This window comes from Mya arenaria, chromosome 15, assembly GCF_026914265.1.
Source record: "Mya arenaria isolate MELC-2E11 chromosome 15, ASM2691426v1".
Classification (NCBI taxonomy): Eukaryota; Metazoa; Mollusca; class Bivalvia; order Myida; family Myidae; genus Mya; species Mya arenaria.
The window spans coordinates 21285001-21302567 of record NC_069136.1 but is presented as its reverse complement, the minus strand read 5'-3'; the positions used below and the strand labels follow the sequence as shown (position 1 = coordinate 21302567).

The 17567-nt window shown below is 36.5% G+C and overlaps 1 protein-coding gene across 2 annotated transcripts; it reads left to right on the top strand.

Moving 5' to 3' along the window:
* Positions 1–1680: 1680 nt before the first annotated feature.
* On the top strand, positions 1681–17260 carry LOC128219665 (calcium-activated chloride channel regulator 1-like). 2 transcript variants are annotated; one of them, XM_052927559.1, is made up of 17 exons: positions 1681–1888; positions 3909–4055; positions 4418–4544; positions 5107–5224; positions 5758–5929; positions 6183–6321; positions 6697–6809; positions 7621–7747; positions 8468–8577; positions 8968–9267; positions 10257–10466; positions 10855–11080; positions 11337–11480; positions 11768–11974; positions 12505–12753; positions 12900–13112; positions 16849–17260. In XM_052927559.1, exons 1-17 carry the CDS (start codon positions 1751–1753, stop codon positions 16959–16961), a joined length of 2853 nt encoding a protein of 950 aa, XP_052783519.1. In that variant the 5' UTR covers positions 1681–1750; the 3' UTR covers positions 16962–17260. The 2 variants fall into 2 exon arrangements, with proteins under 2 accessions (XP_052783519.1, XP_052783520.1); XM_052927560.1 differs by lacking the exons at positions 1681–1888; positions 3909–4055 and having other exon boundaries at positions 4446–4544; positions 5060–5224.
* Positions 17261–17567: the final 307 nt, after the last annotated feature.

Genomic DNA, 17567 nt, shown 5'->3' with positions numbered 1-17567 from the left:
TTATTACTACTTTCACTTTTAAGTCAATAAATCTTCACGTACAACGCCATTTTTATACGGTGCTTTTCTATCCAATTTATGCAGCTACTTATTTAGAATTCTGCAGGAGGATGACGATGACGTCGATGGTATAGGTACTATTAAAATGATTGGCACGAATTCACGTTTGTTCTGTTCCCCATCTACCGCCCAGTAGAGGTCAGAGGTAGCCCGGCAACACATTATATCAATCTCTCTAGTTGTAACATTTCAATATGTTATAAATACCGGATCAGGATTTAACATCATGTCTACACCATGGAGTGAATATCTTTTTACAGTAGCCAAGCAAAGTGTTGTTGACAATTTCCTTATTAAGGTTACACACTCCCATTACAACTTTCTATATATTTAAATGGAAAAGGACATCTTCGACTAAAAAGTCAGCTATTTCTGCGCGAATGCAGACTATGACAATTATATATCTTCATAAAAGGCAATATCTTACCTCAATCTTAAACCAAACAAAGGTATGATTAGTTTGAGGGAGTGGCTAAGTTCGGAATGGTATAACATATGACCAAACATATTTTAAGCTTGTTTGTTTTTGTCCCAGAAATAACGAAACTTTTCTTAACATGTCCATTTATTAAACGACTGACAAGCAATACTTTTTCATAAATTTGTATACTTACGATTTTTAATTTCCCCTGAATAATAGGAAAGGGATGTGGGAAATCATATTTAATGTTTGATGGAAAACTCATGCTTCATCACGCCTCTTACTAATTGATTTTATCATCGGAAAAACCTATACATGTATGATTCCTTTTTATGAACGTGACATTTTATGTAAAACTTGTTTATCGTGCATAAACTAATAAAATTAAAAATGAAATTGCCAAATTAAAGCCGCATCAAGGGTGATCGACATACCATAAACCTGCATCATTTTAGTGCAAGAGGTTATCTCAACTTTCGTTGGCAGGAAATCCGCCCAGGTCGCTGCTCTTCAAGGCGGCTCAAAGACCTCGCATAAATGAAAGGACTTACAGACATTATATTACTTTTACCAAAATGCATAAGGAATATGTTCTTACGTGGATACAGTTGAATAAAAAAATATGAATTACTTCTACGAGAAGAACCCTACTGGATTTAGTGTAATTCAAAAAGCTTGGATACAGAGGAATAATTTTCTTACTGTTTATTATTTGGATCATGGTCAGAACAATTTCACTCAGAGGGATTTCATTGAAATGCTTTTATTTCGTGTTGTTTTGGCTTTGAAAATATAGGGTAAAATGTTACAAACCGTTGCATTAAGCTTCACCCTGACACCATCATTTAAAAACAAACGTCAAACGTCTCGGGTGTTAATGTGTTTGTCCTTTGACTGGTACTTTTGCAACCGTGCAACTTAACTTCATTTACACTTACACATATAAAACATAAACGGTTGAACTCAGTGAGGGGGACAGCTATGTTACTGCACAGTCTGATTCTTATGTGTTGTAATATACCATTCAATATAACACTCAAGTTAAAGTCACATAAGTACGCACCCAATTTTAATATCAGTATCAAGAACATCCGATTAAGGTATCTATTTGAAATATAATCATGTATTGTTCGTATTGGCATTGAACTCTGATCTTCCGGCATTGATAAGAAGCGAAGAGTATTTGTGTAATATTATACCCATATTATTCCGCTCGAGGCAAATGTGATCGTGCTGTACAATCATTTTTGGACAGAATATCGCTTCATCATGCGCGTTTTGCTAGCTCTGTCTTTCTTTATAGGAATCTGTTATGGTGTCACATTAAAAGACAATAAATATGAAGGGATATACGTTGTTGTTCATAATCTTGTGGCCGAAGATCAAGACTTAATCGACCGAATAAAGGTAATCTTAAGTTAATTATCACTAATCTACTACATATCAAAATATTGTTTTCAAAGGCTGAAATACGTATTTTGTATTACATTATAAATTGATGTTTTACTTAGTTCGTTGTATCAACATACCATGGGACATAGATGCTAGAGTTATGTTGTCTAGTATAATTCGTGTTTCTTTAATTTTATAAGTTCGGCCGTTCGTTCTAGGTACTGCAAAGTCTAAGGCCAACTGCATTTGTTGTCAAAAACATGTCAAAGCATTGCAAATCTATCTGAGTATGTGGAATATAAATATGTAGTCATATCTCACAAATAATGCATAACATTTAAGTTCATATTTCTGGTTCGGTGGAAGTATTTAATTATCCTTCAGGATCCTTCATAAGAACCTTTCGACATTTATTAGACCTTTCTGGTATATCTAAACAATTGTATCTATTGTGCTAAATCTTTTTAGGAGTAATAGTGCATCTTTAAGTAAACAATGGACGTAAATTGTTAGTAAGTTAGGCTTGTTTAATTCTACATTTTGTTTTCCTGATTTTATCGGTGGCCAAAATCAATAAGACTATGGAATGTTAGGAATATATAGTACATTGAATACGTCTTAAATTGAATCAAATATATCTATACAGGTTTAAGATTAAATCTGCCAGTTAAAACATTGGACGTCAAAGAAGGTTACATCTTTTAATAAAAATGACTGATATGTTGCAATACTGATCTTTTAATAAATAAAATGGCATGAATATTCTTTGTTGATCAATGCCTGTATACCAGTTCGTAAATGCGTTTTTATATTCGATGTTTGTAAACTTTAATCGGATGTTGCTATATTTGCATTTATTGTAACTCGTATGATTGTATACGTTTCTGTTTCGTGTTCATTCTCGTCTGGGCCTTGTGCCTTTTAATAGGATTTGTTATTGAATCTTTGACTACTGGACTTGTCCCTGTATTCTTCATTGTTCTATTGGAAGTTAATTTAAGTCATTTTATTTTCACCATTCTAACTAATACTATGTTATTCTAAAAACAACAAGACAATGTTGATCGGATTGTCTGGACCATATTGACACAAACACATGATCTTATTGTCGAAAGACTTTCCGAAAAATATGCAAAAGGAATTTTAAGAATTTTTCCGAGATATTTTTCCTTCTTTGAAATGTGCTCAGCTCATTTTTTCACCAAAATAGGACCGTTCTTACTATGAATGTCCTTGTCCCATATACTTATACTTTCATTTTCTCATGAGCGGAGTTCTTTGAATACAAAACTTATTAACTTGAAAACTGATTACAGGAATAAATATTGCATTGGATATTTGGTAAAATAAAGTTTCGACATCAAAACTTCAGGAAAATGTAACTTTGAAACGTTTTAGTAATTATTCATAGGACTTTGTTTAGCTGTTTTGGTTTAAATTTAAACAAATCATTGTCTTTATTTTGAAAGATTTTTGTTTCTTTAAATGAGCCGTTGGATACATGTTGGTCACAAAATCACCTTTCATTGAAATGCTATTTTTTATGTAGAGTTCTCATTATGCAATGATAAAAATGTTAAACTCATCCGTATCTATAAAAAATACTGCGTCCAAGTGTGTATTTTGTAAACCTTACAGATGTTAACGGCACGTAAATTTGATGAATAAAACATGACATCAACTGTTAAGGTCTGGATTTTGTTCTTTAACACACCTATTCAGATCAAGAACGGACAATTTATAATAATAAATTATGATAAACTCGTCGGAGTATGCAGTAACTAAAACTGCACCATACACGATCGTTTATGATTGTTTCTTCCCATATATATCTCTATATATAGTAGTAGTGCTATGTACCCAATCAACTTCCGTCGCATACTTTGAACAACACTCATTGCTGCTTCACTCGAAGTTAACATCAACTGTTAAGGTCTGGATTTTGATCTTTAACACACCTATACAGATCAAGAACCGACAATTTATAATAATAAAATATGATAAACTCGTCGTGGTAACATTTTCAATTTTCGAGGAAATCTTCACTGCCGCATCTCGATTGCTGTTCAGGGCTACCGAACACCGCGTGTATTTTGGTGAAATCAACATCGTCGTTCCAAGATCCTGGACACCACAGGGAGACGCCCAGCCAGTCCAACAGTCCGAACGTGGATATTTCAAGGTAACAACACACGGATAAGCCCGTTTTATATCCATGTCTTTCGAATCAGTTCCTTGTCATGAAAATGCAAAACACGTGAAAAATGCAGTTTTGTAGGTTTGTGTTATCATCAGCTGATTATAAAAAGTGCAATACCAAAGTCCATATTAGTAATGCAAATGTTCCATATCTAAAAATTTCTAAATCAGTATTGAAAAAATGGTAACGGGTACAAGTATTTGTGACAAACTGTGTTCAAATGACACATGCTCAACAGAAAAGACATGGACTATAAAGTCAAGTTGCTACAAGAAGAACTTGATGATGATGATGATGATATGATGATGATGATGATGATGATGATGATGATAGTTTCCTTGCAGATAGAAGACGGACAACTGATTACCCCGAGGACATTTGGCAATGATGTTTGTGGACAAGGAGGAACGTTCACTTATCTTCCCTTGTCATTCGTCAAAAACACATCCAGGACTGACTTTGGCAAACACGGTAAGACACAAAGATGGGACTGGATTCGGATGTTCCATGTGAATTTTAATCGCAACGAAAAATTCGTACACAATCATTTGAGCGCAATTACTCCTTCATTGTCAACCAGGACGTGAAAAAAATGTCAATACGATTTTTTTTCTTGCATTTTTGCCTATCGCGTTGTCGCATTTTCAAAGAAATTCAATTTTTGGAATTGTACCATCAATACTGATATCATTCAAAGCTGCATTGTGCATGAAACACCTTTTAAAATATTTGTGCAACCGACGGATGGCATAACAAATATAAAAAACGAAAGATAATGCAAAGGCAATCAAATAACAAAGTTATTATTTGATACTATTGTCTTCCAAAACAGACTTTGTAAGATTGCAGACGAGACGAGTGCACATGAAAACAATAAAGAAAACATTGGTATCATTATTTTACTAATGGAAGGAAATTTATACGTACATGTATATTGAATGTTTGTGTCTTGATGTTTATAGGAGCGTCTGTTTTTATTCCGTAAGGTCCAATTGAATATTTGGCGTCATCATGTTAAAACGGCTTTTCACAGAGAACGTTCTCGTTCACGAGTGGGCACAGCTACGGTGGGGCGTGTTTCCGGAATACGGTACCGATGAGGAAGCCAAAGGTCATTTCTACCAGGCTGGAGGGAAGTGGAAGCCTACAAGGTAACAGGAGTAGTATATGATACTTTACTGTATATAATCGTAAGTCGATGAAATGTAAATGAAGACATTGTGGGATGGCATATGATTTAACTTTTGGTGTATGTATTATGATTATCAATGCTTATTTACTTAGTTTTTTTTATTTCAACTTCAGCTACAGGCCATGTAGAATTCTGCACTGACTAAGTCTTGCTCATGTTGTGATACTAAATAATTTCCATTGCAGTGAGAACGTCCAAGGCAGAGTTGGGCTCTATACTAATTTTAAAGGTAGCCCGTGGTGATACTAACTTGTTTCCATTTCAGCTGTAGACCAAGGACGAGTGGAGTTCTGTACTGACTTTAAGTCTTATCCATGGTGTGATACTAGCAACGTTCTAGTTCGTGGTGTCATTTTAAATAATTTAATCTTCACCTTCAGTGAAAACTTTCAAGGCCGATATTCGGTCCTGACTGCAATCAAGCTATTTGTGGAATACAAATGACATACCACAATGCTAGAGTGCATTGACACTAATTTATTATGACTTCAGCTGCAGTGAGAACGTTCAAGGTCGTGTGGGGTTCGGTACCGATTGTAAGGCTAGTTTGTGGTGTAATACAAATGATACAACACGACGTATTCACCCCGGTTGTCGATTCTGTCCTGATCTTACACAATCGGAAGCAGGGGCGTCCATTATGGACAACCAATTCGTGGACCAAGTATGTTGTTGAGCTGTTCATGAGCGTATGAATGCATACAAATAATTCTATGAAATACCTAGCTACCAGGCTTCATTATGTTTTTGTTGGATACCAGGGCAGTCTAGCTCATTGTCATTGTCATTTATCAATATGAACTATAAGCGGAATGTGTAGAATAAATCCAACATTTTATTCGATTTAAAAGTTGTTAAAGTAAAGTGGGTTTTAAATATTGTTACTTGGGCTCGATGACATTAACTTTCTATTACAGCTGTACCTTTTTTGTGACGACCTCGAGGACACACCTGTAGCGAAGAGACACAACAAACTTGCAACAAACAAGCAGAACCTGTACTGTGACCACAAGAGCGTGTGGGCTGTCATGAGAGAACATCCGGATTTTAAGGGAGGTATATCACAATTCATTTCGGGGGTCATTCATGCGATCTTGAATATCCTAGTCCAAATGATAATTTCAATGAAGCTCGGCAGGGTTTTTGGATTTCTCTGTTGACTATACTTATTTTGAGTTTTCATTGTAAACAATGTACGGTAAAAGTACGGAATGTAAGGTTGTTTCGGCGTTAACATTAAGTAATAAAACAATTGACATATACAACGTCGTGTACAATTGGGCAAATGAAGTCAAGCTTGCAATATCAAATTTCATCAATGATATTAACAATGTCGTTTCAAAGCATTTGGAATTTTGCTTTATGAAATCCACTTTTTCTTTACAGAAAATACTAGGGTAATGTTTAAATTGTTTTTCGTTTTAAATGTAGTCAACAGTGAAAGTCTCCTCGAGGACACCGACACTTCACCAAAATTCACCATTTTACAAGAGGCAAAGAGCAGAAAGGTGTTTGTCCTGGATACATCTGGCAGTATGAATTTGGTATGAGGTCTATATTAGATTCCCGTGACACTCTTATTCCAAATCAATACAAACACATGTATAAGAAACATCAATTTTGACTGATAAACCGTGAACTACTTACTAAATAAGGCATTTATGGAAAATATTAATTACCTATAACCAGGTTGTAACTGTGTATTTAAAATCCGAAAGGGCAAAAATATTAAATGATTGGTAAATGCCAAAATGATTTACTGTGGTCTTCTATAGTCTCATAAGGTAGAAATACTGTGTTTTATGCTTATTTCTTTGAATTAAACTTGTTATCCTTCTTTATTTTATATTTATTCATCCTTTTTGGACTATTAACACAATATTATTAAATGTGGTAAAACATTTTTGGGAGTAAGAGTGCATCTTTAACATAATATATTAAATATTTTGCACTAGTATATGGGTACAAAGGCGGCGTTAGAAAAAGGGGTAGATAATAACATTGGGGTTTTGAATTTTCGATAGACCAGAACAGACGGAAGTCACAGCAACATATATGGCTGGTTTAACTAGTTAGAATTTATATACACCAAACATTTCCCATACCAGTGATTTTGGCAAATCTCTCTACACCAGGAGCAGGTTTAAGATCACTTAAGATATTATTATCAATTTCCTCAGGGTGTGTCCTCTTCCTCGCCCTTTAAGATAAAACAGTTTAAAATGTGTATGTCGCCTTCTAAGTAGCACTCAGTTTTCTAAAAAAACTAATATAAATAAAACGCTCAATGACAGTCGATTTGAGACTCGCGCTGTTTCCAGTGGCCACTGTTACAACAGGTATATCTTCATACAGGGCACACCAAAGAGGATAGTACGCTTGCATGAGACTGGTAAATACATAATCGAGAATGAAGAGGAGATTTGTTCCGATAGCTACCTTGGAATAGTGTGGTTTAGTTACAGTGCATCCGTCAAGAAAGGTGAAGTGTGTATTTTCTGTTTCGTTGTTATGGTTTTTGAACATGTTGTACAATTTCACGCGATCTGATAATTATAAATGAGTCTTGTTTTATCACATGAGGATCAACATGAAAACATTCGTAATGAGATATTCCGCAGAATAACTTTGTACCATTATATCAAATTTCCCAGCCATGAATCTGTTTTGAGTGCTTTGACTTTGTGAACACTTTTTAGAACATTCAGAACTTCTCGGCCATTTTTTTCCAAAGCAACCTCGAATGTAAGCCGGTACTTTAGTAGAAGTAGCTCGTGAATTTTCGAATTATACCGTTAATTAAACTCAATGTTTTAGGTTGTCTTTATTGGTCTAAGTTTAAATTGATTTCCAGTGAATTTTAGTTTTGCAAACATTAAGATTTCCAATAGTTTTAAGTCATTAAGTTAAATTAAATTACTATTACGACCTAATTGCAGCGCGCTTACACATACCAATTTTTGTAAATCGTTCATATACATCCAAGGTTGTTTTCGATTAAAATGGCCATTGAGCTCCGAATGTTTTAAGAAAGGACATCAAACAACAACTGTCTGCCTTAATAACTGAATAAAAAACAACACAATTTGCATTATAATCTGCCTACTTTTCTTCTTTAACAACAACTAGGCATATTCACATAAAATATAAAATCGAATTTGTTGCTATAAATTTTAAAACAAATACCGCCCTTATTCTACAGCTATTACTAAGGTCGACAGTGTAGCCACGAGGGCTGCTCTAGTTGATGCTCTACCAACGTTTTCCGGTGGCGGCACTTGTATCGGATGTGGACTGAAGCTTGCTATAGATGTAAAAACTCTTTCTCTCAATGTTGATTTGTCTGGTAAATTATTAAAGGATTCTTGCTTTTATAAGAAAATGGAGGTTCTATAAGAAATATTTTAACAGAACATTATTATTATATGTATAGTTATGAAATAAGTTTGTCAGAAAGAGACCAAGGACGTGATGAATTACATAAGCAATACATATATGGTTTCTTTTAAGAATTGAAAAGTGCTTGAGGTAAAAAAGGGTTTTCCTATTATTGGTTATACAATAATAAGATGGAGGTTCTATACTAAAAAGAAGGAAGTAATGTTAAGTGTAAAGAAAACTAATGTGACAACCTTAAGTTAGTTAAGGTGCTAATATAAACACAACATTACAGACCATCACTTACCCATAGTTTTCCTTCAGGAAATCATAAAGACCTTTCCCACGTCCTCAAAACATTCTGAGATTATTCTTATGTCTGATGGCGAAGAGACGACGAACAAATCAACAATAACAGAGCAAACAACCAGAGCGAAAGACCTTGGTATACTCATACACACAGTCGCAATCTCAGACCAGTCTTCTGTACGACTCGCCGACGTTGCGAAAATTACTGGCGGGAAAAGTCTTTTTCTGGAGATTGGAGGAAATATTACGTTTCTTTCTGTCTTATCCAAAGCATTGTCGAACAGTATGACCGGGGGCGGATGTAAATCGGAGGAGGTATGATATCTTTTAAAAATTGGTAAATAGAAAAGTTGCGAAAACCACATACTAGTATTCTAGTATATGCGAATGACGAAATCCTGCTTCTGCTCGCTCTTTCATACTTGGATACCTAACTTCTCTTTCGCCTATGTATAGTAGCCACCTTCGAAAGGGAATAGTGATGTAGGCGTGTGTATGTGTGTGGGAAAGTGCCTGTGGCTTCCGAGAATTTTTGTCTAGAGCGTAACTTGAAAAGTTTAAGTTTTTATGGTGCAGCATGTTTTTAGTTATTACCTTTATTAATTTTCATACCTATTTTTGTTCGGGTCAGATCTTAAAATGCCCTTAAGGTATTAATTCAAATTTTATATACAGATAGAAGTGCAGTGCACAGGAACCATCATTCTGAATGCAGTTTTTAAAATGATCTTTGTTTATGTTCATAGTTATTTATTTTTGTCCGGAGCATAACGTGAAACCGTTGAGGAGTTTACCTCAAACTGCATATACATATCAGAAAGATTTCATTAGGAGAAGTGCAATGCATTAGAACTAGCACTCTGGGTGCTGTATTCTTTTAGTAATTGTCCATTGTTAAAGTGGTATCCTTTGTGGTAAGGCGAAGGTGATACAGTTTATTGACGCTTTTTTGATACTACCATAAACAAATTTCCTCTTGTCTTTGTATGAGTCATTCTAAAAATGTGTATTGCATGCAGACATGGTTATCGCAGTAAAATAAAGTTAGTCCACATGTACACGCACCCGTACCTAAAGCCATTTGGAGCAACACTTATATTGTTGAAAAAATGATCTAAACGCTCGTTTTCTGTTTATACGAAAGGAATGAAGCACTTAACGCTTATTTACAATTTAAGATTTAAACATCAATGTTATATACATATAAATTATGACAAATTCTACAATGTGACGCATACATTGCAAGGGGTACGGACTCGTGCTGCAATGGTTTGTTTTAGGTTTAAAATCATTGTGTCTTGTAGATGAGATCAGGGACGTTAAGGAATAGCAGCGTGTTGAATTTTAATTTCACTATCGATGGTGGGATGGGTTTAAACACAACAGTTGTCATATTTCCAAGCAACCCTGGCCTACACTTTGACTTTGAAATAAGAGGAGAGGAGGGCTTACTTGAGAAAAGTTTAAATATAAGTGAGACACCGATTATGGCACGGTTGACTGGAAAATTAACAGTAAGTTCAACTTTCTATAATGCGTTTATTGACTTACTTTCCATACAAAGTAATATTATCGTTGTTCTTGTTTCAGGTGAGGACTATTTCATAAGTATTTACACTACATAATGTGATGCATGTCAACTGTTTTTATTGTTTGAATTTCTGATAGCTTAAGTAACGGCATAAATTTCTAGGCTTTCGCTTCAGAGGTTTTGCTACTAATGATACGTACATGTTTACAATATTTTGAAAAGAAATAAGGTTAAGACTAAGTTCCATGACGAAACGTTAAGGAACAGGACGAGGCGAAAGTCTGCATTAAAGTTACACATAGTTTCAACGAAATAATATTGTTAATTCATCCCAAGAGCCGTCGTTATGTGTCTTTACCATATATTTTCAGAAAGGGACATATTTTGTTGTTGTTAAAACCAAGCCTGATACAGCTATAAATTGGGAGTACGATGTGAAATCTAAATCAAAGGATAACCATCAAGTTACCGTAACGACCCGTTTCTCCGACGACGTGGTTTATACGGACGTATTGAAGGGGAATGCTCCTGTTTTGAATGCAAACGTCGTCGCCACGTCTGGATCATGTTTTGTAATTTTACGGGACAATGGAAAAGGTTACAATTCTAAGCATTTTACCTGTTTAAAATGTACAAAATGCGACTTCAACAATGTCCTTAAATGGCGCCAGGTCCTATGAATAAATTCTTTAACGTTGAAACACAAAATGCATCTGATAGCAATAGTAAGAGACTAATGACTTATGACCACTGCCTGTAGCACATGCTTAAGTGGTTTATTATTGTGAAGAATCTTTTATTCGTCCTAATGGTTCATTTGAACCACAAATGATATAGCTTCTAACTTATTTAGGTAAAGATATTACAGCAGGCGACGGAACTTATACAGGGCAGTTTACATGTCCCAAAGAAGGCCGGAGTGAAACCCGCGTCACTGTGAAGGCAAATTCAATCATTATTGTGACTGGCATTGTCGGAGCCGCAACGTTAAACCCAGGTAATTTCTCAACTCACTTATAAACAGGTTATACAAACGGCACATTGACTTGGTTGTACTTTGTGTTCCAATCGTAAAATGTAATATGTTGAATTGTAGTGTGAGTCTTTTACGTTCAAAAAATATTGCTATGCGGACAGTTATGCCCTTTAATCTCAACATGAATAGGCCTCCTTTAATAGATTTTTCAGTTCCGACGCTATCCGTAATTGTGTTGTATTCATGTTATCCAATTGTAAATTAAACGTACTATGATTATGTTTCAACCAGTAAAACTTATTATTCAGACGCGTTTGAAGAAATCGTTATTGAGGAAAGGTTTGAAAGGTTTTCACTTGTTGAGGATGCCAATTTATCTCCAACAACAATAGGGGATACTACTTCCCCGGGAAAGATTACTGATCTCAGAATAGAAGATGTGGAAACGAATGGAAACACCCGACATTTTACAATACGCTGGACAGCAACAGGTGACGACAGATACACTGGCCAAGGTACCATGCTTGTATATTTTTGTAAGATAATCAAAACGCCCACGTTAAGAACGACCAATCTTGATCATTTTGTTGTTAAAATACTTAGTTAAACAAAATTTTATTTTGGGTGAATCGTGCATAGCATTTAGGATAGAAGATCAGACACAGAAACTGCAATACATGCATTAGATCATGACAAAACTAGAGTACCCAATACCTACACGGTATGTTTGTTAATGGTATGATATTTGGCATGCTCACCTTATTTACCCTAGTTACAACAGCAGGTAATATTAACATGTTCAATTATACTATAATGCTGTAACAATACGCACCATGGCCCTTTCCCCTCGTATTCCAAGTGGTAACATGAAAGCATTTATAGGCTCTCATTGACATAACACATGAATAAGTGTTGCCACTGAATACTTTATTTGAGGTTAATTTAAATCATTTCTACTTAACATAATTTCTTTTAATTAAAGAAAGTGTAAAACGAGTATTAAAATCACAATGAAGTTGGATAATTAGTTACCTTTTTATTTCAGCAACAACTTATCAATTCCGCTATGCAAACGACTTAGACAGTTTGTTAAATAATTTTGGAAATGCGCAAGCTCTGGACATTGGTCAACATAACCTTTACCCTAGAGACTCAGGCGAAGACGAGGCTGTCGATATTTCTGTAACAGCTGAAAAAGAATTTAACGAGACAGCCTTTTTGGGCATTAGAGCTTTGGATGAGGTTGGAAATGAGGGAGCTATGTCTAATATTGTGTCAATAGTAATAGCAAATGGTAAGTATGACGGTAAGATAAAATACAATTATGTCGTAATTTATGTACGTAAGGAAGTTATAGAAACTGACCAAACCTGGCATCAGAAGACATAAATGTTTCCAAAGCGCAATAGTTTTAGACAATCGCCATTTTTCCTTTCACAGGATTTAACATTTCCTTCAACGGAAGAACAAATCATACGTACATTGCTCCTCCGCCTATCATAGATGATGATAAAACCATCGTGGGTTTAATTATTGGTGTTGTGATCGGAACAGCAGTGCCGGTTATCATCCTCATTGCAGCATGCGTCGTTATAAATCAAAGAAGGCATCAACTAAATAACTCACACTCCACCCGAGATCCACGAAAGGAAGGTTTGTGCACACATTTTTACAAGTATTTTTGCTTACGAACACGCTTTTGAGAGGCACAAGGTAAACAATGACCCTGTCGTGAGGCACAAGGTTAAAACATACCCCGTTTAAAGGCACAAGGTTAACAAAGAGCCTGTTGTGAGGCAAAATGTTAACGAATACCCTGTTGAGAGATACAAGGTTAACGATGACCCTGTTGAGAGACACAAGGTTAACGATGACCCTGTTGAGAGGCACAAGGTTAACAAAGACCCTGTTGAGAGGGACAAGGTTAACAAAGACCGTGTTTTGAGGCACAAGGTTAACGAATACCCTGTTGAGAGGCACAGGGTAAACAAAGACCCTGTTGTGAGGCACAAGATTAACAAAGACCCTGTTGTGAGGCACAAGGTTAACGATGACCCTGATGTGATGTACAAGGTTAACAATGACCCCGTTGTGAGGTACAAGGTTAACGAATACCCTGTTGATAGGCACAAGGTTAACGATGACTCTGTTGTTGAGGTACAAGGTTAACGAAGACCCTTTGAGAGGCATAAGGTTAACGAAGACCCTGTTGAGAGGCACAAGGTTAACGATGACCCTGATTTTGAGGTACAAGGTTAACGAAGACCCTTTGAGAGGCATAAGGTTAACGAAGACCCTGTTGAGAGGCACAAGGTTAACGATGACCCTGTTTTTGAGGTACAAGGTTAACGAAGACCCTGTCGAGAGGCACATGGTTAAAGATGAACCTGTTGAGAGGCACAAGTTTAACGCAGATCATGTTGAGAGGCACAAGGTTAAAGATGACCCTGTTGTGAGGAATAAGGTTAACGCAGACCCTGTTGAGAGGCTCAAGGTGAACGATGACCCTGTTGTGAAGTACAAGGTTAACGATGACCCTGTGTAAAGGCACAATGATAACGAAGAACCTATTGTTTGGCACGAGGTCAATGGTGACCCTGTTGAGAGTAACAATGTTGACGATGACCCTGTTGAGAGTCACCAGATTAACGAAGACCCTGTTGAGCGGCAGAAGGTTAACGAAGACCCTGTTGATAAACACAAGGTTAACGTTGACCCTGTTGTGAGGTACAAGGTAAATCATGACCCTGTTGTAAGGCACAAGTTTAACGAAGACCCTTTTGAGGGGCTCAAGGTTAACGAAGACCCTGTTGAGGGGCACAAGGTTAACGCAGACCCTGTTGAATGGTCCAAGGTTAAATAAGACCCTGTTGAGAATTCCAAGGTTAAAACAGACCCTGTAAAATGGCACAAGGTAAAATATGACCCTCTTGAGAGGCACAAGATTAACAAATTAAACTTGAGATACCCAAGGTTAACAAAGATCCTGTTGTTAGGCACAAGGTTAACGAAGACCCTGTTGAGATGCACAGGATTAAAAAAGACTCTGTCGAAAAGCACAAGGTTAAAACATACAAGGTAAACGATAACCCGGTTGAGATCCACAAGGTTAACAAAGTACTGTTGAGAGACACAAGGTTAACAAAGTGCTTTTGAGAGGCACAAGGTTAAAACAGACCCTGTTGAGAGGTACTAGATAAACGATGACTCTGTTGAGATGCACAAGGTTAACAAAGTACTATTGAGAGACACACGGTTAACGATGACCCTGTTGAGAGGCACACGGTTAACGATGACCCTGTTGAGAGGCACACGGTTAACGATGACCCTGTTAAGAGGCACAAGGTTAACGATGACCCTGTTGAGATGCATACGGTTAACGATGACCCTGTTGAGATGCACACGGTTAACGATGACCCTGTTGACAGGCCCAAGGTTAACACAGACCCAGTTAAGAGGCACAAGGTTAAAACAGACATTGTTAAGATGAACAAGGTAAACGATAACCCTGTTGAGATGAACAAGGTTAACAAAGTACTAATGAGAACCTCAAGGTTAACACAGACCCAGTTGAGAGACACAAGGTTAAAACAGACCCTGTAAAGATGAACAAGGTAATCGATAACCCTGTTGAGATGAACAAGGTTAACCATGACCCTGTTGTGAGGCACAAGGTAAACGATGACCCTGTTATGATGCACAAGGTAAACGATGACCCTGTTGTGAGGCACAAGGTTAACGAAGACCCTGTTGAACAGCATTTGGTTAACCATGACCTTGTTAAGATGAACAAGGTAAACTATAACCCTGTTGAGATGAACAAGGTTAGCCATGACCCTGCTGTGAGGCACAAGGTAAACGATGACCCTGTTGTGATACACAACGTTAACGAAGACCGTTTTGAGCGGCATAAGGTTAACCATGACCCTGTTAAGATGAACAAGGTAAACGATAACACTGTTAAGATGAACAAGGTAAACGATAACCTGGTTGAGATGCATAAATCTAACAAAGTATTGTTGAGAAAAAAGGTTAACAAAGTACTGTTGAGAGTCCCAAGGTTAACACAGACCCTATTGTGAGGCACAAGGTTAACTAAACACTTTTGAGACGCACATGGTTAATACAGACCCTGTTAAGAGGTACAAGGTAAACGATGACCATGTTGTGAGGCACGATGTTAACAAAGACCGTGTTGAGATGTTAATTAAGACGTTAACAAAGACCCGGTTGTGATGCACTTGGTTAACAAAGACCCTGTTGTGAGGATAAGGTTAACAAAGTCCTTGTTGTGAGGCACAAGGTAAACAAAGTACACTTGACCCAAAGTTAACAAAGACCCTATTGTGAGGCACAAGGTTGACTAAAACCCTTTTGAGACGCACATGGTTAACAAAGATCCTGTTAAGAGGTGCAAGGTAAACGATGACCCTGTTGTGAGGCACAATGTTAACAAAGACCGTGTTGAGATGTTAATTAAGACGTTAACAAAGACCCTGTTGTGATGCACTTTGTTAACAAGGAACCTGTTGTGAAGCACAAGGTTAACAAAGTCCCTGTTGTGAGGCACAAGGTTAACAAAGACCCTGTTGAGAGGCACAATGTTAACAAAGATCCTGTTGAGAGGCACAATGTTAACAAAGACCGTGTTGAGATGTTAATTAAGATGTTAACAATGACCCTGTCGTGATGCACTTAGTTAACGATGACCTTGTTGTGAGGCACAAGTTTTACAAAGACTCTGTGAGGCAAAATGTTAACCAAGACCCCGTTGAGATGTACACTGTTAACAAAGACCCTGTTGAGATGTATACTGTTAACAAAGACCCTGTTGTGAGGCAAAAGGTTAATAAAATCCCGGTTGAGAGGCACAATGCTAACAAAGACCCTTTTTGCGATGCACGATCTTAAAAAGGCCCTGTCGAGATGCACAAGGTTAACAAAGACCCTATTGTGAGGCACAAGGTTAATATAATCCCGGTTGAGAGACACAAGGTTAACAAAGACCCTGTTGAGAGATACAAGGTTAACCAAGACACTGCTATAAATCACAAAGTACTGTTGACAGGCACAAGGTAACCAAAGGCCCTGTTGAGAGGCACAAGGTAAATGATGACCCTGTTGATATGCACAAGGTTAATCCAGACCCTCTTGAGATTAATATTTATATTAAAGCACTTTGTTGCTAATGAATACCGACGTTTAATTGAATGTCGTGTATATCAACTTTCTTGCAATTAAATTGTACTAAATAATATTGTGTTGAATTGGAATATTTTGTTCTGCAAAAATGCTAAATTGAATAGTTATACATCGATATATTGATTAGAATCGTGGCGCTATGCTTAATTGAAAGTTCGTTTTGTTATGTTACATGTACTGTTTTCAGAAACCGGCGACAATCCGTCATTCTCTGAAGGCAATCGAGCATATAACCATCAAACACAAACAGCATACGTCTACAAGGGATACGGAAGTCATGGTCAAATGGTCGTTTATTAACGTCTTTTGAATTGTCATAAACTTTAGTATTATCATTTTGGTTGTAAGATATGAAGCGTTATGAACAATCTGTAGAATCTGATTACGTTTCGATACTACGGATTTCTTTATTCTTTCTCATAATACAGATTAATATATGTTTATGTTTTATTGACATGTTTCTGATATTCGCATGTTTACATTACATACATATTGAAAAGTTAACATGTTTTAACCATAATATTTGATTGAAATAAAAGCATGTTGTGTGCTTACAAGAAAATTGAGTTTCGGATATTGTACACGCTCAAAATACAAGCGCGAGGACACACGAAATCGAATTTGAAAAAAATGCACCTTATCTAACGTTGGAGTGGACCAATATTAAAGGATACAATGACAAAAAATGCAAAAGCATATACGGAATGGGAAGAAAGATGGTTTTCACAACCACAATGAGCTGTTTTTTACTTTTGGATTAAAGTTAAACCAAACATGTTCGACCTTCCTTAGATCTTCCTCAATATTCTTCTGCATTAAAAACAATTAGTTGGTTATGTTCGTATGTCCAAGTTTCTAGAAACACACTGTCAATAATAGGATAATATATTGTGAAAACACAGCGGA